Source organism: Meriones unguiculatus, chromosome 8, assembly GCF_030254825.1.
Source record: "Meriones unguiculatus strain TT.TT164.6M chromosome 8, Bangor_MerUng_6.1, whole genome shotgun sequence".
Classification (NCBI taxonomy): Eukaryota; Metazoa; Chordata; class Mammalia; order Rodentia; family Muridae; genus Meriones; species Meriones unguiculatus.
In genome coordinates this window covers 12,619,944-12,647,554 of record NC_083356.1, presented here as the reverse complement: position 1 = coordinate 12,647,554, position 27,611 = coordinate 12,619,944, and the positions used below count along the sequence as shown (strand labels likewise).

At 38.6% G+C, this 27,611-nt stretch overlaps 1 protein-coding gene across 1 annotated transcript in view; it reads right to left on the bottom strand.

Annotated features, from left to right (window-relative positions):
* Syt10 (synaptotagmin 10) overlaps positions 1–27,611 on the bottom strand; it is a 67,288-nt gene that overhangs the window by 16,465 nt on the left and 23,212 nt on the right. The window contains exon 3 of the mRNA XM_021663112.2: positions 18,887–19,454. Within this exon, the coding sequence (XP_021518787.1) occupies positions 18,887–19,454 (568 nt within the window). The remainder of the gene's footprint in view (positions 1–18,886; positions 19,455–27,611) is intronic.

The window sequence follows — 27,611 nt, the reverse complement described above, 5'->3', positions numbered from 1 at the left end:
TTCTGATGTGGTAAAGATTGCAAAGGTCTTTCCTCTCCTGAATGTGCTTATTCAACCCTCCTTTAATGGGAGTGTTTCCTTGATCTTTTTCTCAGCATTTTTCTTACTGGAATATAGGAAGGTTATTGACTTTTGTCTGTCAGTTTTTTTTTTAATCCTTCCACTTTCCCAAAAGTGTTTCTCAGCTCCACAAACAGGAAGACTTGTAATTCTTCTTTTCCTATTTCTTTCTTTCTCCTGTTTTCCTGATTTAACTAAAACCTAAGACTTCCAAGCACAGTGTAGAATAGGAGTGGAGAAGTTTTGTTTTTTATTTTAGTGGAAATGCTTGAGATTGTTTTCTATTTAGTATAATAGTAGCTACAGGTTTGAGAAAACACAGAAGATTTGGTAGTGAAAACAATTTGGAGCAAAAAGAATAATGCATGAGGTTAAATGGATACAGATTTTAAGTTTTGGCACAAACCACATCAACAAAAACCAGCACAGCACTGGCACAAACACAGAGTAGGGCCAATGAGTAGAATAAAGGAACCAGATAAAAACCCACAGCAGCGGCCACATGACGGCAATGATCCACAGTGGAAAAGAAGACAGCCTCGTTAGCTAATGGTGCTGAGAAAAACTGGCTATGCACATGTAGAAGAAGGAAACTAAGTCTCTATTCCTTATCCTGTACACGATCAAATCCAAACAGATCAAAGACTGCAAACTCTGAAACTGTTAGAGAACACAGTCGGAAAAGATATTAGCGTTGGGAAGATTTTCTAAATACAAATCCAATAAGGCTAAAAGTAGACAAATGAGACCTAATCAAATTAAAAACCTTCCGCACAGCAGAAGAAACAGTTAATGACTGGAGAGGCAGCACATAAGAAGGAGAAATTTATGCTACCTACTACCCAAAGATTAATATTTAGAATACACAAAGAATGCAAAAACTAATAAGTAAAGCAAACAATAATCAGTAATTAGCCTACTAAAACAAATATTTAGATCCCAAAAGATGACTACAAATATCTAATATACACATTAAAATATGCTCAATCTCACAAGCTATCAAAGAAATGCAAATTAAGGGTTGAATAGATGGTTCATCGGATAAAGCACTTGCCTGACAAGCATAGGATTCTGGGTTCAGATCCGCAGAACCATGGAAAGCTGGACATAATGGTGGCATCTGTCATCCCAGTGCTCTGACAGTGACAGGAGGTGTAGACAGAATAATACCTGGAAATTTACAGGTCAGCTATTCTATGCACAGCTACAAACAAGGGCCCCCTTCTCAAGATAGGAGACAAGGACCAACATCCAAGGTTGTTCTCTGATCTCCACAAGTGCACCATAGCACATGGACACCAGCATTGACGCATGTGCGTGAACATGCAAGCACACACACACACACACACACACACACACACACACGCTAAAACTACCTTGATTCTCTGTCTCCTTCCAGTCAGGATGGTAGTCAAGAAGAAACCAAATAACTAGTGTTGTCAAGGACATAGAAAAATGAGAACCCTTACATAACGCTGGTAGGGATGTAAACTAGTCCAGTCACTATGGCAATCAATATGGTGGTTTATAATTAAATATGGCTCTACCAGCGACCCAGAAGTACTACTCTTGGGTAATTTACTCTAAACTCTAAGTCAATGCATCACAGAGACACTGCGCATCAATTGGTACTTCAGCACTGTTCACAATAACTAACATACAGAGCTAACCTAGGTGTCCAACAACGAAGATATTAACTCAGACGAGCAGTTTGCAGATAAAAGCCCCATGCAACTTCCCACGCTCTTCCAGCCAACTTGTCTACCTCCCACCGCACCATGACTCCTTATAACAGGGAAGAATCTCTCTGTCACTTTGGCTATTCTCTCTGAACCCCAAGAGATAGCTTTGGCAGTTTGAATAAACTTTTCTATGGAGTGGCCTACTGCAGTGATTTCACTGCACCCTTGACTGCAATATAAATGGAGGTAATGCCTTTCTAAACAGGATTCCAGCAACATGGGAAATAAGTCCAACATGTGGCTCATGGGACCTCATGGAACTAAAAAGCTTTGCGACAGTAAAGGAAACTGTTGGGGGAGTGAACAGAATGAGAGAAAATATTTTCCAGTTTTATATGTCTGATACAAGATTAGTAACTACAATATACAAGAAATTCACAAACCTAATCTCAGCGAAAACAACCCAACTGAAAAATGGGATTTTGGACTAAGCAGGAGGAAGTTCTCAAAAGGAAGAATTAACAAATGGCTGGGGAACATCCAGAAAATATTTCACATTCTTAGCTATCAGAGGAAACTGTCTAAGATTCTATCTCATTGAAGGGTACCAACGATAACAAGTCTTGGCATGGGTATGGGGGAAGGAGAACTTTGTACATTGTTAAGGCAGATGCAAATTACTACTGTCACTTTGGAAATTAATCTGGAAATTTTATAAAGATTATAAGTGAATCTACCACATTACTCATCTGTACCAGACCTTGGAATAATACCAAAATGGCTCTCTCTTTTAATACGGAGATATTATATTAGCACACCCATATTCATTGCCATTGCATTCACAATAGACAGGAAATGGAATCAGTCCAGATGTTCAGATGAATGGAGATTGGGAATGTGGCAAATAAACACAGTGGAATTTTATTTAGCTATAATGAAAAATGAAACTGAAAAAAAATTATACTGAATGAGGTAAACTAGCATCAGAAACAAAAAATTTTATGTTCTTACTTCTACTTAGTTCTTAGACTTGACCCTTTAGTTGTGGGTGTTTAACTTGGAGTTCCTCTCAAAGCCAGGACACTAGAATAGAGAGGAAAGATTTGAGGCACCTTGCCTTAGAGGAAGTGGGTAGTGGCACATGGATAAAATGAAGGAGAGGAGATGGTAAACTGGATATGAAAAGGTTCAAACAGGAAGAGGGCTGGGAAGAACAGGATGTAGGGTAATGGGGAAAGGAGTAATTGAAATGAGTGTAAAGATGAATAGACATGATCAGGTCCGTTCGCATGGTATGGCAGGAAGACGCTGTGAAAGCTGTTCAGGGAGAAAGTCATGAGCAGTCTTTTCCAGCTGTGAACCCTGTCAGCCACAATTACAAGACATGCACTTTGGTGACATAGTGGCATGAAGTCATGCGGATAATCAGCATAATTTCAAATTAAATTTGCAGCCTGTTCCACAAGAGGCAATCCATGCTGGTCCTGCAATGCGTGGCTGGGAGGCCATACTCCCAAGGGAAGAGCCTACTATGACATTTTGTTGAATGAATGTAAAATAAGAGTGTCTTCTAAAGGCACCACATTTATCCTTCTGCTCATAGAATAATGAAATTCTTGTCTCTCATCAGAGAAACTTCTTATTGTAGTTGACAAAGGCTACTACAAAGACCCACAACTGGTCAAAGCACAGAGAAGAATTGACCGTGGAGCGGCCAATTCTAAATGGAACATCTGCATCATTTCATTAGCCTTGCTCCAAATCCTCCAGGGACCATCTTGGAGGGAGTGGTAAAAAGTCTTTAAGGGAACTGTAATTAAAATATATTATGTGAGAAAAAAATCTGTTTTCATTAAAAGGTAAAGATGAAAAAAAGAGATGAGAGATGGAGAGAACTGTTGTAAGATAGTATCTTCTTGGACATGATGGGATGGTTATACCCCCATTACCATCATCTGTGGATACTTGCACTAGATCAAGCCAGTCAGTGTCCCATAAGGGAAGGGGGAGGTGATTGTGAGGCTATATCCCTAGCTGAAAAATTATTGGCAGCTGATGGCTACTGAGGAACAGTCAGTTTTCTCTAGAGAGTGTGCCCCCTGACAGGATTGTCATACATAATGCACAGAGGGGTATCAATCGGACTCAGAAACATACACACACACACACACACACACACACACACACACACACACACACACAAAGTTGGTGGGGCAGTGAGGAGTAGAAGGCAGTAATTAGGGAAAGATATGGTTAAAATACAGTATATATATTAAATTGTCAAAGAATAAGTAATATGATGGCTATTATTTGTTATCAACTTGACTACATCTGGAATTTATTAAGTTTCAAGCAGCTGAGTACCTGTGAGGGACATTTCTTAATTACTTGAAGAAGGAAGATCTATCCTAAATCTGGATCTTTTGAGGTAGGAAGATGTAAATGTACCTTAAACCTGGTTCTGGTAGTAACCTATTTAAAGAACACTGAAGACGGAAGCTCCTGTTCTTTGCTTTCTTGCCCTCTCTGGCAAGTTAATTTCTTCACTGGTATTAGGTCCTTCCTTGCAATTCTGAAGACCAGCTGAGACATCCATCTTCATGGACTGAACAGCTACTGGATTCTTGGCCTTTCTATTGGGAGACAGCCATTGTTGGAATAGAGGAGAAAGTTTCTCCATTCTTAGCAGAGGATTCGTCTCTACCCCTACCCCCTGAGATAGTGCCTTTCTCACCCTTGTCTGAGGTAATTAATCCTTCATCGTCTGCTAAATCATTGACGACTTTCCATGAAGGAGAGGACAGATTTGATAATACTGATGTCTCTCAAGGTCCACCTATAATAACCATTAGACCTATAATCAGACTTAAGGCTGAGAGGATACAGAAAATCTAGTTCATTAGAAGGTCTTTTATACCACTAAAGAGCTTAATGAGTTTGCTAATTCATTCACTGAAGAGTCTGAAGAATGGAAATAGATCTCAAGTAGTGGGATAATGGCAGAAGAAAAATAAAAGTAGCTTGGTTTACTGATGGTTCTGCACATTATACAGGCACTACCCAGAAATGGACCACTGTATCATTATAATCCCTTTCTGAGACAACCCTGAAAGACACTATCAAAGGGATAGTGGGCAGAACTTCAAGCAGAACACATGGTCTTACTTTTATATTTTTTGAAAGAAGAAATGGCCAGATGTGATTGCTCACTTACTTATGGCTTGTACCCAATGGATTCGCTGGTTAGTCAGGGACTTGGAAAGGTCATGATTGGAAAATTGTTGACAAGGTATCTGGGGAAAAATATGTGGCTATATATCTCCAGATGGGAAAAGGATGTGAAGATACTTGTGTCCCCTGTAAATGCTCATCAAATGGTGAGTTTGTCAGAGGAGGAGTTCAACAATCAGGTAGATAGGATGACCCATTCTGTGGACAGTCAGCCTCTTTCCCAAGCCATCCATGTCATTGCTCAATTGGTCCATGAACAAAGTGACCTTGTTGGCAGAGATGGAGGTTGTGCATGGACTTGAGAACATGGGCTTCCACTCACCAACCTGACCTGGCTACAGCTGAGTGTCAGGTAGGCCAGCAGTAGAGACCAACACCGAGATCCTGACATGGCATTCTTCCATCTAGTGACTTGGTGGCAGGCTGACTACCACTTCCTCTGTGGAGAAAACAGCACCATGCCCATATTGGAGTAGTTACGGATCATGGTTATGGATTTGCCTTTCTGTCATATAATGATTCTGCCAAAACTACCATCTGTGGAATTACTGTCATGGCATTCCACACAATATTATTTCTGACCAAAGAACTCCATAGCCAAAGTGTGACAGTGGGCCCATGATCACAGAATCCACTGATCTTACCATCTTCTCCATCATCCTGAAGTACGTGGCCTGACAGAACAATGGAATGGCCTATTGAATACATAGTTAGAGGGTCAATAGGGTGGCAGCAGCCTAGGGTGGGGTGGGCTGAGGCAAGTTTCTCCAGAAGGTGCTTAGGTACTTTGAATCAGCATCTGATATATGGTATGGTTTCTTCCATAGCCAGGATCTGGATACAGAAATTAAGGGGTGAAAAAGGAAATGGATCCACTATCACCCATTGTAAACCACTAGAAAAACTTTTGTCCAAGTTCATCTGGCCTAGAAGTTTTGGTTCCAGATCGGGGCGTACTCCTGCCAGGAGACACGGACATTCCATTGAACTGGAAGCTCGGACTCCTTCCTGACTACTTTAGGCTTCTGATGCCCTTAAACCAACAGGCTCATAAAGGAATAACTGTGTTGGGAGGGCTGATTGATCCAGATTACCAGGAGAAATTGGATTGCTTCTCCACAACGGAGGTAAAAAAGGATTACATATGGAGTGCTGGAGAGCCTTTGAGCATCTCTTAGTGCTACCATGTCTTGTGATTAAGGTCAATCTAGAGCTACAATGACTAATCCAGGCAGCCATTGTTGGAATACCATAACCAGTAAACCACTCCAATAAATCTCATGCATATGTATATATGGGATTTATATATTATATATGAATATATATTTATATCATTGTCTCAGTTCTGTTGCTCTAGACAGCCCCAACTAATACGAAAATATTTGAAAAAAATGATAAAAAAAGTCAAAACAGAATCGGCTAAATGGCTCAATGAATAAACACTTGCATGTCTAACCGATCTGGTTACATCACACATTCTATTATTTTTCTAGTTGTGGAATCTCATCATTCAAAGATTCTTTTCATGATTTCAAAAACAATTTAATTTGGCTAACCATTATTGACAGGCAAACACAGACATGAAACTGGTGAACTGGCCAAAGCACCAAGTGGGGGAGGGTAGAAAGTGAAACACACAATGAACGAATGTGCATTTCCTAGCGGCTCTGAGTCACCACCTAGTGACCCTCATGCCTTACGTCACAGTGTTCTACTTCAGGGCTTAAACTCCACGTGGTGAAGAGATGGAAGGGGAAATGAACGAATGCAGTGGTAAAAACTCCGTGGTGCACACGCATAAAAACGTCACAGAAGCTGAATCCCTCAAGGAAGGATGATTCTTGTTTAGGAAGCACAGACAGGAATGAATAAACAAAGAAAACGGCATAGTTATCTAAGAGGCAATCATGGCCACAGTTGTGAGAGGTGAATCCAATGAAGGTGAGCGGCCATATGGCCTTAATCACGGTCCCACAGTACAGCTGATATAAAGCAGATTCCTGTATGTATGCAGCTGCAGTGATCTGAGCTGTGCTGTGCTCCAACTAGGCACCATGACCCTGGCACTCCTACCATGCAATAAGCAGGCAGAATTCCAATTACAGTCTCTCAGTCCACCCAGCATCATTGTGGCTTACAAGGCCCGATGTAACCCATACAATGTGCTACACAGTATACAACCCCAAGTCAAGTTGAAAGGATGTTAAACATTCAGCATGAGTGCAGGGAAACGGACTCTACAGTTCTTCTCTTCGAGGAGATCACAACTTATTGTTAACTACTAATTTTTTTTATCATGTTAGAGAAAGATTCTAACAAGAGTTAGAATTGATATCTGCCATATTAATCTAAAATAGATTGAAATCTAAAGAGACAATAGTATAGACAAACGTAGCTATTTTAAAAAGTACCTATAAAGACACAATTTAGATAAAAAGAAGCAAAGATTCTAAAAACAGTAACAACCTAGAGCCATTTTAAATACAGCTATAAGGGGACATTGTCATAAACACATAGAAATATATATTCTTAGGATTTTAGTGAAAGTTAAGGAATGGGTACAGAAAGTGTGGTTCATATACACAATGGACTACTCAGCAATTAAAAATAAGGAAATCATGAAATTTGCAGGCAAATGGTGGGAACTAGAAAAGATCATCCTGAGTGAGGTATCCCAAAAGCGACGAAGACACACAGGGTATATACTCACTCATAAGTAGATATTAGACATATAATACAGGATAAACATACTAAAATATGTACACCTAAAGAAGCTAATCAAGAAGGAGGACTCTGGCTAAGATGCCCAACCCTCATTCAGAAAGGCAAAGAGGATGGACATCAGAAGAGGGAGAAAACAGAATAGGACAGAAGCCTACCACAGAGGGCCTCTGGAAGACTCTACTCTGCAGGGTATCAAAGCAGATGCTGACACTTATAGCCAGATTTTGGGCAGAGTGCAAGGAATTTTATGAAAGAAGTGGGAGATAGTAAGACCTGGAGAGGACAGGAGCTCCACAAGGAGAGCAACAGAACCAAAAAAAAAAAAAAAAAATCTGGGCACAGGGGTCTTTTCTGAGACTGATACTCCAACCAAAGACCATTCACAGAGATAACCTAGAACCCCTGCACAGATGTAGCCCAGAGCAGCTCAGTGTCCAAGTGGGTTCCCTAGTAATGAGAACAGGGAATGTCTCTGACATGAACTGATTGCCTGCTCTTTGATCACCTTCCCCTCAGGGTGGCACGGCCTTACCAGGCCACAGAGGAAGAGAATACAGCCATTTCTGATGAGACCTGATAGGCTAGGGTCAGAGGGAAGGGGTGGAGGACCTCCCCTATCAATGGATTGGGGGAGGGGCATGGAAGAAGAGGGAGAGAGGGAGGGTGAGATTGGGAGGGAAAGAGGGAGGGGACCACGGGGGGATACAAAGTTACTAAAATGTAACTAATAAGAAACTGCAATGTAAAAAGTGTAAACAAAAATTAACACAAAATGAGGACCTATGCCACCAAGAAAAGAAATATATTTTGTATATTCTTAAGTATATTTGTACTTAAGTAGAGAATCGTGCTCATTTGTTGCATTTATTTTTCTCTATGCTCTTAAAATAAGGCTGGATTCTGAGGGGCTCCTGAAAATTCATGAATTGTTACAATACCGTCTTTGGTATTATTGAAGAATTCCCTTTCTTAGCTCTTTAGACACTTGTATGCACTAACTTGTTACCTGTTCACTGTGACAATGTTCTAATTGCATAGTTGGAAAATGAGGAACAGGGAGGAAGGTAACAAAGAGGCTGATCCGGGGTTTTGTGCACTTGCTTTCACTGTCTTGGCTGAAACATCATTATGTAAGGGTTTAACAAATGAAAGTGATGAGATTTTACAAAGAGTAAAAAAGTTTAGTATATCTGAGTACTGTGGTAAGTATTCAAAAATCAGAATGAATAGTTCACATGGGAAAAAAAAAGATGAAGTGGCATTTAATGGGTCTTAGGATAGGCAGCTGAGGGCTTCTAAAGAAGCAAGGACCCAAAGGTTCTTCTAGCGAGATGGAAGAAAACAAACAAACAAACAAACAGACAGACACCCCCCCAAAGAAAACAAAAAACTTGACCTCCTTAAAGTTGGATTTAATTGCAAGTAAAATGAGAACAACTTTTACCTTACAAGATCAAGCAAGTGCTTTATGTAAACAGATATACAGAACACAATAATGATAGCAATACCATTTGTAATACTTCTTTGTCTTTTGTTTCCTAGGTTAGGAAGAGAAGAGAGAGAAGAAGAAATTAAGTGAAATAGGGATGGGAGGTGTTGGCTGAGGAAAAGTTTGAGTTCGGGGATATATTGGGAAGTAGACTAATGAAGACTTATTGAAAAAAAAAAGCCCCATTGGTTGTCATGGTTACAGCAGTCATCACATTTACTTAGCACCCTAAATGTAGCCTGCCTTCCACATTTCCTTGAGGGTAAGAAAACAGATGGTTTTCTGTAGTATACTGCTAAAAGAAGGATGTGCAACCAAGCAGATGCAGTGAGCTCCTTCATCACATTACTAGTCCTCTGTCCACCTCTGGGGAAATGAATTTATAGTGAAATTCAGAATGATGCACTGGGTTCAAATGACTATAAAATTCTCATTACTTCTTCATGGCACATCTCATGGAATTTAATCTTGAGCAATCCACCTGCCCTTTCTTGCCTCAGTGTTCTTGGTATGATACGGTGTTCAGTAAGATGAAATAAATTCCTTTCCAGCTCTAAATGTTTAGAAATGTAAGGGCTCATGAAAATGAGGCCTAACAAGAACATACAGTTGAAGCATGGTCAAGAATGTCAGAACCAGGGGCTAGAGAGATGGCACAGCTGGTAAGAGCACTGGCTACTCTTCCAGAGGGCCAGGGTTCAAATCCTAGCACCCACGTGGTAGCTCACAACCATCTGTAATTCTAGTCCCGAATGATCTTACACCCTATTCTGACCCCCAAAGATACTAGGCACGCAGACATGGAGCACTGACATACATGCAGGCAAAACACCCATACACATAAAATAAATACATTAACAAACAATGTCAGAATAACAGTTTTAGGCTTGTTTGCTATAGCTAGTGGAGACTCAGAAAAGACCATACAGGATCAATTGGCATTAACAGTTCAAATTCGAGACAGGAAAGAGTGGACGCAAAACATAGCTATGAATTCATCCTCCAGATGAGGGAGGTGGTGCTCCTCAAATCAGTCAGCGTCCAGGTTCATTTAACTGGAGACAAATGAGGAAAGCATAAAGGTTAATGGATGTACAATGCTATTTATACTGTGCTTGTGTAATCAGGATGCCTGGAAGGAATAGGACATTCTAAAGAGACCTGATGTCCCTCATAGTAACAGTCTGGACTATTGAAACAAGCCACCCAGGGACTTGGAATTTCTCTCAAGGAAATCTCACACTGGGAGAAGGGAAAGGCTAAATCCTGGTGTCTTCCAGAGAGAGGGAGCTTGTCTCTGGGAAGGAGATTTCACACATTAGCAACAACTTCTGGGATTGTAGGTGAGACAGCCTGGGTCAATGCTGGGCAGGACCAAGGTGGCTTTAGTTAAGCATATCTCTTTTCCTTCAATTTGAAATTTACCCTCATGTCAGAACCCTGAAGATGGACTTGGCAAAGGGAGGGAAGGAGGGGGTGGCATTGCGTCTTTTTATCCCTTTTCCCAGAGTGGGGACCTTGAATATGCTTTTCATTATTGCTTTTTGGCTTAGCTGGCTTATTAAGTGTAGCTGGCTGAACATGGCTTATTGGGGCTACCCAGTCCCAGGCTCCGACCTTCAGCAACTCCAGAAACAGATGGCTTTGCTAAAATCCTCAAGAGGATCTGGTGTGTGTCTTATAGGGATCTTCCAACATAAAATTCAAATTTCATATCACGGCACACATAAGCTTCCTCCCAATCCCAAGTTTGGCTTATTACCTCTGCTCCTCCTACTGCTGCTACTACTAGTTCTTGTACTAGTACTAATTTCTTATTTGGCTCTCACAGTTCCCAAACTCTGATCCCAGCTGTATCAAATACCTTATCAATCTTTAAAGATTTGTTCATCCCTTACTGTGCTCCAATTTACTGAGAGCCTCCCCAAACACCAGGGACTTGGCTAGTTACGGGGACACTAGTGATCATGATAAATGTTCTCTCCCAAGGCTCTTACAGCTGATTCTGAACAAGTACCTTGACCTTTCCAAATGTCACACAATTAATTAGAGGACAACACAGAATAAAAACACAGGTCTTTATCATCTTAAAGCATCATAGGCATTTGGGGGGTCTTAAATAATAGGACACTGTTTATCTTGTTTATATTTTGTTGTTTGTTTTTGTTTTTCAAACAACTACCTAATTCTTCCCAATGTATAATTTTCAAAGAAGGGTGACAGGTAATCTGAGGAAAAGTAAAGGAGATTGCCGCAGGGAAAGCATCCACAGAGGATGCTTCCTACATCCAAGCCATGGAGGAAGCACTTCCAGGGCAATGTCACTCAATACCATCCGAATGATAACACTGGCCGCATTCTAAATGACCTGTCTGCTGATGTACCCAATAAACTTGGATCTTCTGGTTTTGTTGCCATTTGCTTGATTTTTGGTTTTGTGAGACAGGGTCTTGTCTGTTCTCAGACTCTGTGTGTAGCTAAGGATGACCTTGAACTTCTGATCCTTCTGCCTTATTTCTTAATGCTGGGATTACCAGTGTATGCCACCATGCTTGGTCATAGGAGGTTGGAAATTAAATTTTGGGCTTTGTGTACACAAAACAAACATTCGGCCAGCTGAACTTCGTATCTCAAGTTTAATTTTCCCTGCTGTCAGGATGAGTTCCAATTTCATGTCTGATAAAAATTAGGAAGAGAGGAGGAGTTTTTTTTTCTTTGTCTTAGAAGACAATTTAATTTACTTTTAATAAATTGAAAAAGAAAATTATATACAAAACAAAGATGAATATTCAGATGAAGTCCTTTTCAAACAAAGGACTGAATAGAATAATTGTATCTTAATAAAAGTGGCATCTTAAAACAAAATAATAATTGTAGCTATAAAAATATTAGCTTGACTAAAGAAGCTGAAAAGCAGCAAACCAAGTAATCCAATTAAAAAATGGGGAACAGAGCTAAACAGAGAATTCTCTGTAGAGGAATATCGAATGGCAGAGAAACACTTAAAGAAATACTCAATGTCATTAGCCATCAGGGAAATGCAAATCAAAACGACCCTGAGATTTCACCTTATACCCATCAGAATGGCCAAGATGCAAAACTCGAGTGACAACACATGCTGGAGAGGCTGTGGAGAAAGAGGAACCCTCCTCCACTGCTGGTGGGAATGTAAACTTGTACAACCACTCTGGAAATCAATCTGGCGCTTTCTCAGACAACTAGGAATAGCGTTTCCTCAAGATCCAGCCATACCACTCCTAGGCATATATCCAAAAGAGGCTCAAGTACACAATAAGGACATTTGCTCAACCATGTTTGTAGCAGCTTTATTTGTAATAACCAGAAGCTGGAAACAGCCCAGATGCCCCTCAACTGAAGAATGGATGCAGAAATTGTGGTACATCTACACAATGGAATATTACTCAGCAATGAAAAATAAGGAAATCAAGAAATTTACAGGTAAATGGTGGGAACTGGAAAGGATCATCCTGAGTGAGCTGTCCCAGAAGCAGAAAGACACACAAGGTATATACTCACTCATGTAGACATGCAATATAGGATAAACCTACTAAAATCTGTACATCTAAAGAAACTAATCAAGAGAGAGGGGCCCTGACTAAAATGCTCAATCCCCATCCCTAATGGCAAAGAGGATGGACATCAGAAGAAGAAGAAAAAAAGGAAACAAGCTAGAAACCCACCGAGGAGGGCCTCTGAAAGGTGCGGCCCTGCAGGCTATCAAAGCAGATGCCGAGACTTATGGCCAACTGTTGGGCAATGTGCATGGAATCTTATGTAAGAAGTGGGAAATAGTAAGATCTGGAGAGGACAGGAACTCCACAAGGAGAGCAACAGAACCAGAAATTTGAACACAGGGGTCTTCCCAGAGACTCATACTCCAACCAAGTATCATGAATGGAGATAACCTAGAACCCCTGCACAAATTTAGCCCATGGCAGTTTAGTGTCCAAGTGGGTTGGTTCCATAGTAATGGGAAGTTCCAGCGACTGCCTCTGACATAAACTGTTTGGCCTGCTCTTTGATCACCTTCCCCTGAGGGGGGAGCAGCCTTACCAGGCCACAGAAGATGGCAATGCAGCCACTCCTGATGAGATCTGATAGACTAAGATCAGAAGGAAGGAGGACCTCCCTTATCAGTGGACTTGGGGAGGGGCATTCTCGAAGAAGGGGGAGGAAGGATGGGATGGGGAGGGGAGGGAAGGGGGAGGGGCTTACGGGGGGATACAAAGTGAATAAAGTATAATAATAAAAATAAAAAGAAAAAAGGAAAAAATTAGCTTGCCAAATAAAAACAATATAATATTTTTTAAGAACTGATATGCTTATTAATGAGGTAAATCTAACCTAGTAATTTGCATCAATAACTTTTATAAGTTTTTACAAATTTGTTAAATAGTTGATTCACGTACCAGAAAATATGAATGTTTATAAGCCAAAGAAGAATTATGTATCTCACAGAACTTATGTAAGATGATTATGCAGAACAAAGGCATATTGAAAGATATTAAAACTATCATTTTAAGATATTAAAAATGTCTTTTTAGAGATATTAAAATATCTCTAATATAATCTTAAGATATTCAAAATATTTTAAAAATAGAAATATACCTTTTTATTATTATCATTTATTACAATTTATTCAATTCGTATACTGGCTGTGGCCCCCTCCCTCTCACCAGGATACAAATTGAATAAATTGTAATAAATGAGGATTTTGTGCTCACCTGTAGCCTCTGCCTGTAGTTCTGTCTACTGCTTTACTGCTCTCCTGGTTATTCAGTCAGACAACAGCCCAGTCATCCAGCTTTTACCACATATTTTTACTTAAGAGGAAATTAGAATTTGGTAATTTAAAAAAATTTATCAGTGAATATATCATCTTATAGTTAAAGTTTAGGAGAAAATTCAGCAATAGTAAAACTTAAAAATAGTGTTATTTTGACCCTGTGATAGATTTAGTGCAACTGGAGGAGAAATGAAGAACATAGCACCAGAAATAAGAAAATTCACTTGAAAGTTTATGTACTTATAGAAATTTAATGATAAATTATTTATTTACATTCAATTGGAAGCTCAGCCAGAACACTGGGTACTCTGAAAGGCTGGCACCAAGGAGCAGACATTCCTTTTGCTTATCAAGTCAAGGTCTACACTTGTACATAATACTTTGTAAATCCTGGGCTAGAAAACAATCTATTAAAATATTTCATATCCACAAACCAGCTCAATATGTCATCTCAACATGCATCTCTTTTTCTTGTCTTTTTGTAGGAATTTTTAAGTGATTTAGAAGATGGTTGTTGCTATTTTTATTTAATAGAAGGTCAAATAAGTAATGTGCAAAGTGTAATTTTATGTAAAAAGGGGAATTCTTAGGCCAGTGAGATTGCTCAGCACGTTGAGGGACTTGCTAGCAAGCCTGACAGCCTGAGTACAATCTCTAGGACCCACGTTGCAGAAGGAGAGAAACAATTCCTACAGGTTTTTTTTTTTTTTTCTGCCACTCATACATCTGTATATTCAGACACAAATATGCATGGTACACATACATATAAAATAAATAAATAAATAAATAAATAAAATTTAAGGAATTATTTTCCTCAATTATATTTCCAATGGCTTCTGGCTATGAATGGGAAATTTACATATTAAATATACAAAATGCTTGTCTTCATAGCAATTTAAAATTTCAATTAAATGCAACAATTAAACATTGAATAATAGACTCACGGTTTTAATATGAAAACATCACAGATTATTGTTTATACCTGTTGATCTATTTTCTAACACTTTTGCCAATAAGTAGTGATATTTATTAAATTCTATACAGCTGAATATAAACTTGTAGTTTTTCCTCTCCTGTCACAAAAAATGGTCACCTAGGGTATACAGTGCTCTGCAATGTGACCCTCTCTATCAGCAATTTTTCTGTGTTAGCTAAAAAGAGATGACCAGGGGCTGGAGAGATGGCTCAGCGGTTAAGACCAATGTCCGCTCTTCTGGTGTCTTGAGTTCAATTCCCAGCAACCACATGGTGCCTCACAACCATCTACAATATGATATGATGTTTTCTTCTGGCATGCAAGTGTACATGCAGATAGAGCACTAATAAATAAATAAATATTAAGACAAAAAGATGACCAGGTTGCTTTATGTATGATATGTAGTTGATATGATGATCTGTAAGATAAAAACAGATTTTCATACATAACAAAATATAGCCCTACTTTTTTTTTTGCTATTTAATATCAAACTTTAAGAGAAAAAAAAAGAGATAATCCGAGATATTACTCCATGGTTTCTCTCTGAAGATACTCATCAGTCTTGATTTATTTTCTTTTCCTTATGTCACTTTCTATTCAAGTATCAATGAACTCTTCAGAATTCTGTTGCCATTCACAATAATTTTAAATAAAATAGATACTTTGTGTGCATGCAAAGAATTGCTTCATTGCTTAATTTATTTATTTTAGATTTCTTCCTTGACTAAAAGTGATGTTTACTATTATTGTTCTCTACTTTAAAGTTAAACAGAACTTGCACAGAGAAAGTTTTCGGTGATCATATAATAAGAATAAAGTTATATGGATCTCAGGCTTCCGGGGAAAAATGATTCCCTGGAATGGACGGTCTCGGGATTTTTAGGAAAGATCTTGGAAAGGGCTTTAGATACACGAAGAAAAAATACCCCAAGGACACTGATGAGTGTGCCATCCCTGTCCCCTAACACAATGTTTGTTCATTTTGTTAACTCCTTTATATTCAACTTGCACATTATCTCACTTCTCCAAGCTTCTACAGGATGTGGGTAATGAGAAACTCTGCTGCACCTCCATTTTCCCCCTTTTCCTTTCTCCTTTCTGGAAAACTCTACAATTACAATTTGAATATTCTCTCTCTCTATATATGGTTAGGAGTGGAACTGCTGAAGCAAATTTTGATCTGCATTAATATTTTCTTTTTATTAAAAGGAGGTATAAATAAAACTATGGAATTGTTTTGTGAACAGGTATGATGATACACACATGTACTGTCAGAACTTGGAAGGCAGAGGCAGGAGATCATGTCTGCAAAGCCAGCCTGTGTGTGGTAGTGAGTTTACTAGAACAGATTATAAGAATAATATAGCAATATAATATATAAATACATAAATAATATAACAATTACAAGAATTTATTATAGTTATCAAGATAACTATATTGTTCGTGTCAAAAATTTAAAGATTTAATAAGCAATTTTTAAAGGACGTGTTCATATGTAAAAGCTTATAATTAATTATAACAAAAAGTTCTCTATGAGGCTCTTGGAAAAGGTATTAAATTTCTGTTTCACTTATTGGTTGCTTACTGCTGAACCTGACATATGGACATAACACGCTCCCAACAATATTTTGGAAATGTGTAGTGCTGACCAAACATTGGCACTCTGCAAACACTTGCTGACCAAACAGCTAATCATGATGGAGCAGTTAAGCCTAAGAGGAAATAGCTTTGCAACTAACGCTCTACAATCACCATCTACATTTCGTGAAATTCTTCAGAGCGCTAAAAGACGTGAGCATTACGGCTACGTTCCCGTGTAGGAATAGTATCAGTAAAACTCTTAAATATAAAGACCCCAGTGTGCCTGCTTGGGAATCACAGTCCTGCTTCAAATTCCACTTTGCTTCTTAGTGAACAGTAAAAAAAGACTGTGAAACAACAAACTCCAAGACTGAAAATGCTGTGACAATGCAGTTTCCACCTAATCTGTAATAATAGCAATCATTTCAAACGCCGCCTCAGAAAAGTATTAATAAAAAGAAAGCCACAAAAGAAGTTATTTTGAAATTGTAAAATTTTTTTTTTAAGAATAAACTCTAGTTTCTATTCAACATCAATTTTGGTAAAAATGTTAAGAGGAAGTGAAAAATATATGAAGACAATCTGATGGTAAAAGTAAAATGGTCCTGCTTTAAAGTTAATAAACCAAAACAAGTTGTAATCTAACCTGAGAGCAATTCTCTAATTCCTTTTCTGTAATTCTGTGGCAGACAGGCAGCCTGATAATGTGAATTGAAAAACAAAACAAAACAAAACAAAAAACACCTCACATTTTAAAAACAAAATTTATGCTTCATTGAAGTGTGTGACAAGAAAATGGTTAAGTAAGTGGATAACATATTTAGAGACTGTGCATCATGTGGTCAAGAATATGCTCCAGCAGGGAAGGGCACTTGCAGCGCAAACCTGGGAACCTGAATTAGATCCATGGACCCTGTGTAAGGGTGGGAAAAAACTCATTCCACACACTTGTCTCCTGAGCTCTGTATGTGCAGGTACACACAGACACACACACAGACACAGACACAGACACAGACACAGACAGACACAGACACAGACACACACACACACACAGACACAGACACAGACACAGACACAGACACAGACACAGACAGAGACACACACACAGACACAGACAGAGACACAGACACAGACACAGACAGACACAGACACAGACACAGACACACACACAGACACACACACACACACACAGACACAGACACAGACACAGACACAGAAACAGACACACACACAGACACACACACACACACACAGACACAGACACAGACACAGAAACAGACACAGACACAGACACAGACACAGACACAGACACAGACACACACACACACACACAGACACAGACACAGACACAGACACAGACACAGACACACACACAGACACACACACACACACACAGACACAGACACAGACACAGAAACAGACACAGACACAGACACAGACACAGACACACACACACACACACACACACACACAGACACACACACAGACACAGACACACACACAGACACAGACACAGACACAGACACAGACACAGACACAGACACAGACACAGACACAGACACAGACACAGACACACACACAGACACAGACACAGACACAGACACAGACACAGACACAGACACAGACACAGACACAGACACAGACACACACAGCTTAAAATTTTAAAACAATAAAATCATGCATTGAAACAACTTAGCATGGAACAAAATCAGTGTGAAAATAAAAATTCAGCGTAATCATAATTATTTTAATGCATTCAGAGCAGAAACCGGAAAAACAATATCCCAAAAATTTTACATAATTGGTAGCATTGTTGATTACTTTATTCCGATTGTGATTTTTACTGCTTTCAAAGCTTTCAATAGTATATCATTTGCAACTGAAAAACACACATCATGGAAAAGTAATTCTAATATGGAGACCTATCTCTAGCATCCCATGTACCGTAACCATGTACCTTCCATGGAAGCTTCTAATGTCATGGGCTGTTTCTGATCAAACCATGTTGGGTCAGCGTACATCTCTGAAACAAAACCCCTTTAAATAATGAAATTCAGCATCACCTGCGGGGGAAACTGGCGCTGGGAACAGGTTACATGTCTTTTGTAAAAGTCTTGCCATCTAGATTAACACCTAAGAGTTACTTTTCTGTCTGTGCACCTGCTACCGTTCCTTACGCCATACTAGATGCCCAAGAAATATTGCTATGCAATCGAATAGCACCACCGCAGAGGCCTGGAGCTTAAGTTCTACGGGTCTACGGGAGTTTACTCTAGCAAGGTGGGCAACGTTTGGTCACCAGTGGCCAGAGGGAAGCTGCAGGCTTTCTTACTTACTGTGGTAGCACAGAGGATATCTTTCCACACTGTGGCTTCCCTGGAGAGATCAGAGGCTTCAAATAAATTATCAAGAATCACTTCCCCAATCATGTCGTGTCTGGAAAACCTGTCAAAATCGTATATACTAAAGTGTAGTTTCCGGTTGCTTAGCTGATCGTAGGCCACTGGAAACTGAAATGCTTCATCAAACAGGGGGTTTAAAGTCTTCCTGTGCACACGTGTCTGAAACTTCTTTTTCCTGTCTGGAAGAAGATAGATCTTCACGTAAGGGTCAGAAGTTCCTGTGAAATCTTTCGCTGGGAGATCTAACGCTTTGATAATTTTAACAACCAGGAGTTCATTTTCGTAGTCATACTGGAGCGTGAAGTTAAGTTTCCCACAGGTTTTGGCCTCCTCTTCTCTGTTGCCCTCGGAGTCAACGGATTTTTGCTTGTAGAGCTCTGGTTTGATCCTCCCGATGCTGGTTCTTGTTTCTCCTCTTTGTAAAACAGTTTCAGTGCCCATGCTAAAGTCAACACTGGAGACGTTCATTTGCCTCGGCAGGTGTCTCCTGAAGGAGTTGTGGCTGTACACACATACACACATACACAAAATCCTTTAGGTTAGTCATCTCTGAGGTAGGTAGGAAGTGGCATACACACCCTCCCCACCAACCAGGACCAGGAAAAGAAGTTATTGTCTATGTGTAGCATTATCACAACTATGTCTGTGTCAACACTGTCTCACACTCAAATGATGACATTGAAAAATCAGAATGACAGTAGTCAAAGAAAAAGTCTAAAATGTGATAAATATTTGAAGCATAAAGATGTAAATTTTATAGAGGTTTTGCTTTTTATCCCCACCCATACATATATCATTAAATTCCACTGTGAAAAAACAGGATTCTTAACAAAGTTCTAGTCCACAAACATCATGCACATCTTCATCCATCTGTTCACATCTAGACCAGAGAAAGCTATTTGCTTGGTCTTTTGCTTTAGATCTGGATATTTAATTTTCATGTTTTAGTAACTCCACTACTAAAACAAAACCCTGTAGACACATATCCTTACATGTCAATTACTCGTCATATTTAAGATAACTAGATGAATATTTACTTCAAAGATTAACAGAGTTGTGACAAACCAACTGAAGGTATCCCCCCTCCCCCGTGTTTAACTTGGAGTGGGCCTCAAAGCTTTAAGGACAAAACAGGAGTGCACAAATTTAATACGTGGTGCCCCCACCCCCAAACAGTCTTAAAAGTTTCAGACCAAATATCTCACACTCATTATTATTCATTCACATTCTTCAAATATTAAATATGCAAATCCTGTTGGTGTCATGTAAGTATAACTTGAACTGAGATCCACTTCTTTTCAATGTCCTCCAGGATTTCTGTCTAGCATGAGCTATGCTGCCTCATGAGCCTCTTGCAGGATTCCTTTATTGTCTTTTGTTCTCTCCTCTCTTAAAAAATCTATAGTTTTGAACTGTAATTCCTGGTTGAGTTAGGCAGTTCCTCAGATATGTCCCGGCTATAATATTCTACCCCATGCCTCCCCATGCCTCCTGATAGACTAGGATCAGAAGAAAGGGGAGGAGGACCTCCTCTATCAGTGGACTGGGGGAGGGGCATGAGTGGAGAAGGGGAAGGGAGGGTGAGACTGGGAGGGGAGGAGGGAGGGAGCTACAGGGGGATACAAAGTGAATAAGTTGTAATTAATAAAAATTAAAATTAAAAAAGTAACCATGAAATATTGAGAATTTATATATGCTTTATATAACATTTTCACTTAAACATGATATATAAAACCCACTTATGTATCTAAACTTCAAAGCTTACTTGGTTGGAATATTTTAAGGTGTATTTTTGGAGGTCTCTCCCTTTCACTTCTTTATATAGCTACATATAACTGAAATGGAATAAGGATTCTGAATTTGTAAGCCAAATTATAACTATTTCGTGGTTCAAATATATCCCATTAAGTCTATTATTAAAGAATATTTTGTAATATATATTCAATATGTATATTGAAAACAGTAACATAAATATTACAACAATGTTTATATTGTATAATAATAATGACTAAGTCAAAATTTGACCATAATTGAAAAATTATTTTTACAGAAAGAAATATGCTAGAAATCTTAGGTCAGATAACAATAGCTTTTAATTAAACCACAGTCAATTTAAAAGTCAACATTTCAGTTTCTGTAACTAAACATACTTATAAAAGCCTTTTCTAAAACTTGCAAACTATAAATCTTGAAGCAATCCGTCTTCTTAGACCTATGCCATTATAATTCATTAAACATCTGTGCAATAAATATTGACCCTAAACCTATCCCCAGATAAAAACTCAGAAGCCTGAATTATATTCAGAGTAAGGTCAGAGAAAATTATGAAACAGGAGAAAAAAATTTTCATAGGCTCCATTGTTGTTAAGAAGTATTAAAGTGGCCCACTATAATCCAATTTACGAAAAAAGTCCAGGGTACAAATAACTATATGATGGGCAACCCTTAGCTTCTTGAGAAGCTTCATTAAACAACAATATTATTATAAAAATCATTTACTTATCCAACAATTTTGATTCATATGAATAGAACCCAAAAGAAGCTAATTACTGAATGTCACAAGCTTATTTCATAGTTTCAGAGACTTTCGAATATAATAATTTAATCCCTTTTTCCTTCTCTCAAGACTTAGAAACCTCTTCTTTATGCCTCCGAATGTGACGCACATGGTTGTAAAGCTTCTAACACAACTCACTTTTACAGAGCTCCTAATGGGATAAAAACTGTAGTGTCACTTTTGTTCAAGGAACGGTGTCCTAATTACAGGGTGAGTGGTGCGCATTCTAACTCAGTTCAGCGAGCTGGTTAACAAAAGCATTCACTGCTGCAGTGTTGAACTATCACCATGACAACACACAGCTTCCCCCTCCTCTCCCTTTTATCTTTTGGAATGACAGCGATTAGCCAATGTTTAAGCGGTGAAAATGTGAACCACTACACCTCTTGGCCTTCAAACTTCGAGAGACCTATGCAAACACCCTGGGAGAAGTGCTGGACCATAAGGACTAAAACTGGCCTCGGAAGTCTTACACAGAGAGGCTGACCGCACAAGTCACCAAGTGTACGGATTGTTCTTTTTACATTATTGCTTCATAGAAGCCTGCCCTAGACTTCTCATATGGTGGCTGATATTTTCTCTACATCCCTTATTCCACTGTGTCTTGGCCTGGAATATTCCATTGTTCTTGTCCTCCAATACCTCATTACACAGTTCAGAAATAAATGCCACTTTACTGCTTTGTCAGCTAAAAGCTTCTTCATGGCTAATAATAATGTGTTATTAGCCCTGTATTGATATACAAATCATTCCCTTGAAACTCTATACTGTTTTAGTCTCCTGGTTCCATAACACTTCGGACACTTCTATTCTTATTGATACTGTATACATATTCTTCCCAAAATTTGACCTCTAAGTTCAGTGAACTACTGTTCTATAGTGGTGTTGCCTTTCTATAATCTTTTGAGATAGAGTGAACACTTGTCATCAAGTAAAGAGAATTAGTGATGCAGAGTCAGAAAAGAACATTTGTTATGCAGGAAAACAAGACTTAGCAACAAATGATGATCTGGTATGAGATAAAGGCATTGGTTGCTGTCTTAGGTAGGATTCCCACTACTGTGATAGAACACCATGACCAAAAGCAACCTGGGGAGAGAAGGGTTTGTTTTGTCTTACACTTCTCAGGAACACTCCATTGCTGAGAGAATCCTGGGCAAAAATTCAAGGCTGGAACCTAGAGGTGGGAATGGAAGCAGAAGCCATGGAGGAATGCTGCTTACTGGCTTGCTTCTTATGGCTTGCTCAGTTTGCTTTTTTATACAATCCAGGATCGTATTCCCAGGATTTTTATCACCCAAAAGGCCTGAACCCTCCCAAATCAATCACTAATCATGAAAATTTCTTATAGACTTGCTACAGGTAGTCTATGATAGAGACATAGAGACATAGAGACTGAAGTTCATCTCAGATAACTCTAATTTGTGTCAAGAGGACAAAAACAAACAAACAAAAGCACAACAAACCCATGACATTTGACAACTTGTCAACTCGGCACACAAATACATTAGTATTCAATGGTAAACATCCCTTTCTTGTTCAACCTTAAGGTCTCATATTAATACTAATATCACAACATAAAGAATAAATAACACTAGAAGTCCCTCAGTATTTAAAAATTCAAACATTTTAAAAGTTCAGTCTCTATAAAACACCCAAAAATCTCTCAATTGCAGGCTCCTATAAAATAAAAAAAAAATAAGTTACATATTTTCTTATTCCAAGAATGAAGATCCAGGGGATAATCACAATCAAATAAACCAAAATTTAAGTTCATAGGTATAAATAGAAGTACAAAACTTAAAGGAAAGCCTTACAAGTAGAATTTGAATCAACTAGAAGATAGACTATCAGGACTCAAAGATATGCTGAATAAGCAAAGAATATGAAAAATATTAAAATACATGAAAGAAACATACAGGAAATGTGGGACTTAATAAAAGGACCAAACCGTTGAATTATAGGCATAGGTGATGAGAAGAAACTCAAGCCTACTTCACAGAACATACCATCAACAGAATCATAGAAGAAAACTTCTCAAAACTAAGGAAAACCATATACAGACAGGTAGAAGAAGCACCCAAAACACCGAATAGGCAAGACCAGAAAAGAAAACCCTCATGGCCTATCATAGTTAAGGTACTAGGTACACAGAAAAAAAAATTGAAAGCTGCAAGAAAACAAATGCAAGTCACATATAAAGGAACACTCATCAGAATAACAGAGGATTTCCTCATGGAAACTTTGAAAGCAGGAAGGGTCTGGAGCAATGCATTTCAAGAGATGAAAGACCATGATGGCCAAGCTTGATTAATATAACCTGCAAAATTATCCCTCATAGTTGAAGGAGAAAGAAAAGCTTTCTATGATATAAACAGCCTAAAAACTATTTATATGCAACAAGCCAAAGCTAAAGGTAATACAGGAAGCAATATTTCAGGCTGAAAAGAGGAATGAAAATAACAGAGATTATAGAAAGAAATTACAAAGTTATAATTATTAAAATACAAAATGCCATTGAAAACACAAACCACACCAAAAACCAACAATATGATTGCAATTAACAAACACACTTCAACATTAACTTTAAATATTAATGGTCTCAATTCTCCTATCAAAAGCTACAAACATTAAATTACAGAGCTATAGTAATAAAACAATATGTTACTGGCACAAAAACAGACACAGACAAATAGAATGAAATTGAAGACCAAACATGAGTACAGATAGCCTCAGCCAGTTAATATTTGACAAAAATCCAAAAAACATAAGGCAAAGAGAAGAATGCATCTTTAACAAATGGTTTTTAGAAAACTGGATGTCCACATGCAGAAGAATAAAATTAGAACCATATCTATCAATTTGCACAAAAACTAGCTGTAAATGTCAAACCTGAAAATGCTAGAAGAAAACACAGTTTGTATCCTATATTATATAGGAGCAGGAATGGACATTATGAATAGAACCCCATTTTCCCAATAAGTAAGGCCAAAAATCAGTAAGTGGGATTTCGTAAAGCTAAAAAGCTTCTGCACAGCTTAAAAAAAAATCAGGTGAAGATAAAGTACACCAAATGAGAGAAAAACATTGACAACCACACGTCTGACAGAGTACTAACATCTAGAATATACAAAGAACTAAGACAAAAAGAAAAGTAAAAACAAAACAAAAAACCAAACAAAACAGAAGAGTCACTCATAAAATGGGCCTGGAACCTGAACAGAGAGTTCTCAAAAGAAGAGGGGAAAAAAACCCTTAAGAAATATATATAAAGATTTATATTCCCTACCAATTAGGGAAATGAAAATCAAAACAACTCTGAGATTTTATTACACCCCAGTCAGAAGGGCAAAAATTAACAAAACAACTGGCAGCAAATACTAGAGGAGATGCAGTGGTGGGACAAAGGGTGAGGAAAATGACCCTCCTCCTCTTTGGGGGGCATTGCAAACTGGTCCAGCCGCTCTGGAATGTAGTGTGGAGAATTCTCAAAAAAGACAAAAATAAATCTACCCTATGACTCAGCTTTACCACTCACTGGCACGTGTGTAAAGGATCCGACATTCTACCCCACAGATACTTGTTCAGCCGTGTTCACTGATGCTCTCTCTATTCATAATAGCTAGGATATGGGAACAGTCTAAGTGTCTTTCAGCAGACAAATGGATAGTGAAAATGTGGTACACGTTCATTATGGAATACTGTTCAGCTACACAGAAGATGAGACCGTGACATTTTCTAGTAAATGGATAGAACTAGGAAAATTGGGTTGAGTGAGTTGATTCAGTCCCAGAAAGACAAACACTGCATATTCTAGCTCATCTGAGGCTTCTAACTGCAAATCTTCAGATGTGAGAATATATCCTGAAGTAACTACAGAACCCAGGGAAGTACAAAGAGACCATTTCCAGGGTGGAGGAGCAATAGAGATGGGGATACTAAAATACAAGTGATCTGAAGGAGAAATGGGAAAAATAGGCAGGGCCCTAATTAGGGAGTAGGAGGGAGATAAAGAAGATGAAGGAGGGAAAAACAGAGCGTAAGGATGTTTGAAAAAGTCATAAAATAATGCAGTTATTACCTACCTAATAATACTTATAATAAATGTAAATAAGTCAGCGCACCGTACTTTAAATTAAATTTTTGTTTCTTGGCTGACAATGTTCCTGCCAAGAACAAAAGATTATCTAACAAAAACTTTAACACTAGTCATGAGAAACCTTTTGAGTCAGGGTAGTCTAAAAGACTCCCCAAGCATTATAGAGTACTGTGATTGCCTTTGGCTGTTCCCCCGACCCCCCACAGTAGAGGGTAAGTCATTATTGCTGAAGGCACCATGCACTTCAGACATGGGCTCCAGAATCTTGAGATGGTTATGACCTAAAAGCCTACCTCCTGAGGACTAGCTTGTATGGTTAGTTGCCATGCAAGCTTCCAAAGTAAGGAAGCAACCAATAGACCTACCAAGCTATGGCACTTATGAACCACAACAATGACTAGCTGTATCCTGGAGGCAATCAACGGTTCTCCAAGATTCAAGACTCACTCCGCAAGTTGGAAACCATGCCTGGTACTGGAAACCTAGCCAACTACTCAGGACTAGTGAAGTCATAACTTTTAGAGGTCCTACAACTACATTAGTAAACCAGCAAAATCACTAATTTCTAAATATTTGTCCTTATACCCACAGTTGTCCTCATCCCTCATCAAGGAAGCTTCTCTTACAACAGAAGGAGACCACTACAGAAAACCATAACCAACCAAAATGCACGATGTGGGGTCCATTTCCAAATGATACATCTATAAAACATTGTTGTAGTGGTTTTCCTTCTGGCTCCAAGCTCTTGGAATAATGACTCATGAGACTAAAACTATATTGTAAGAACCTTGGCCATATAGCTAGGCTATTCTCTGACTAGCTCATAACTTATACCCATTTATTCTCTTCTAAATTCTGCCATATGGCTGGTTACCTCTGCTCAGGTACTATGTGTCTGTCCCCCTCACATCTTCCCAAGAGAAACCCTGTGCCTGGCTCTATCCAAGAACTCTTTCTGCCTATCAGATGTCCCTCCTTCTACTCTACCCTTTCCTATAGGCCATAAGGTTTTTATTGACAGGTGTTGCATCTATACAATACACAAGATATTCTCTCTACAAAATACTTGTGCACTCAAGGTTTAGGGAACACCGAGGAAGAGAGGCCAAAAAGATGGTAAAGTTTGCTGTACTGTGTCTCCTAGAAATGTCAGAGGCTGCACCCATAAAGTCTCACCAACATAAGTGCCTAAACATGTGCTGAATAAGAACAACAACAGATGTGCCCAAGTGGATGGGGGAATCCCAGAGGGCCTCAGTCCTACACAAAGAACTATAGGCAATTAAGAGTTGCTGAGAGCAAGAGAAATAGTCTTTGCCAGGGAAAAGCATGCCAAATGGTTACCTGAAAACATGTAACATTACATAAACTGAGTAGGTTGTATTTATATATTTGGAACACAAATATATATATATATATATATATATATATATATATATATATATGTAAATAATAGTAATTAATGAAAAAAGAGTCTATGAATTTGAAAGAGAACAAGTAGGGTATATAGGAGGGTCTGGGTGGAAGAAGAGGAAGGGGTAATTGTATTAAACACTCAAAAGTAAAAGCATTTTTAAAAATCATCAATAACATGATTAATATAACAAATCTTAGACTAATTTTATATTATATCTAGAACCTTAAAAAGTATTTTGTTGGAAATTTCTATACTCAGTGTGCCAGTTTAGCTTTTTCTTACACAGAAAGACTCTTTTGCCCATCGTGAGCCCATCTTGTGGGGGGCTGCACTAGGTTCTGAAGAACAGCTGGAATCCTGAGCTGAGCTCATTCGTCTATCTGCCGCCCCTTCCCTCGTTGTGCTTTAGCGCAATGTACCTGGCCTATTGGAATTCCTTCTTTCTCTCTTGTCTACTATTCTTCAGTATTTTATTAGACTGTGATGTTTGTAATATCAAAAATTACTATTCATCTCCTTATACTTTTAATTACAAACATTTTAGGACCATACAAATATCTGTTCATATAAGTGTTTTGTGATAGGG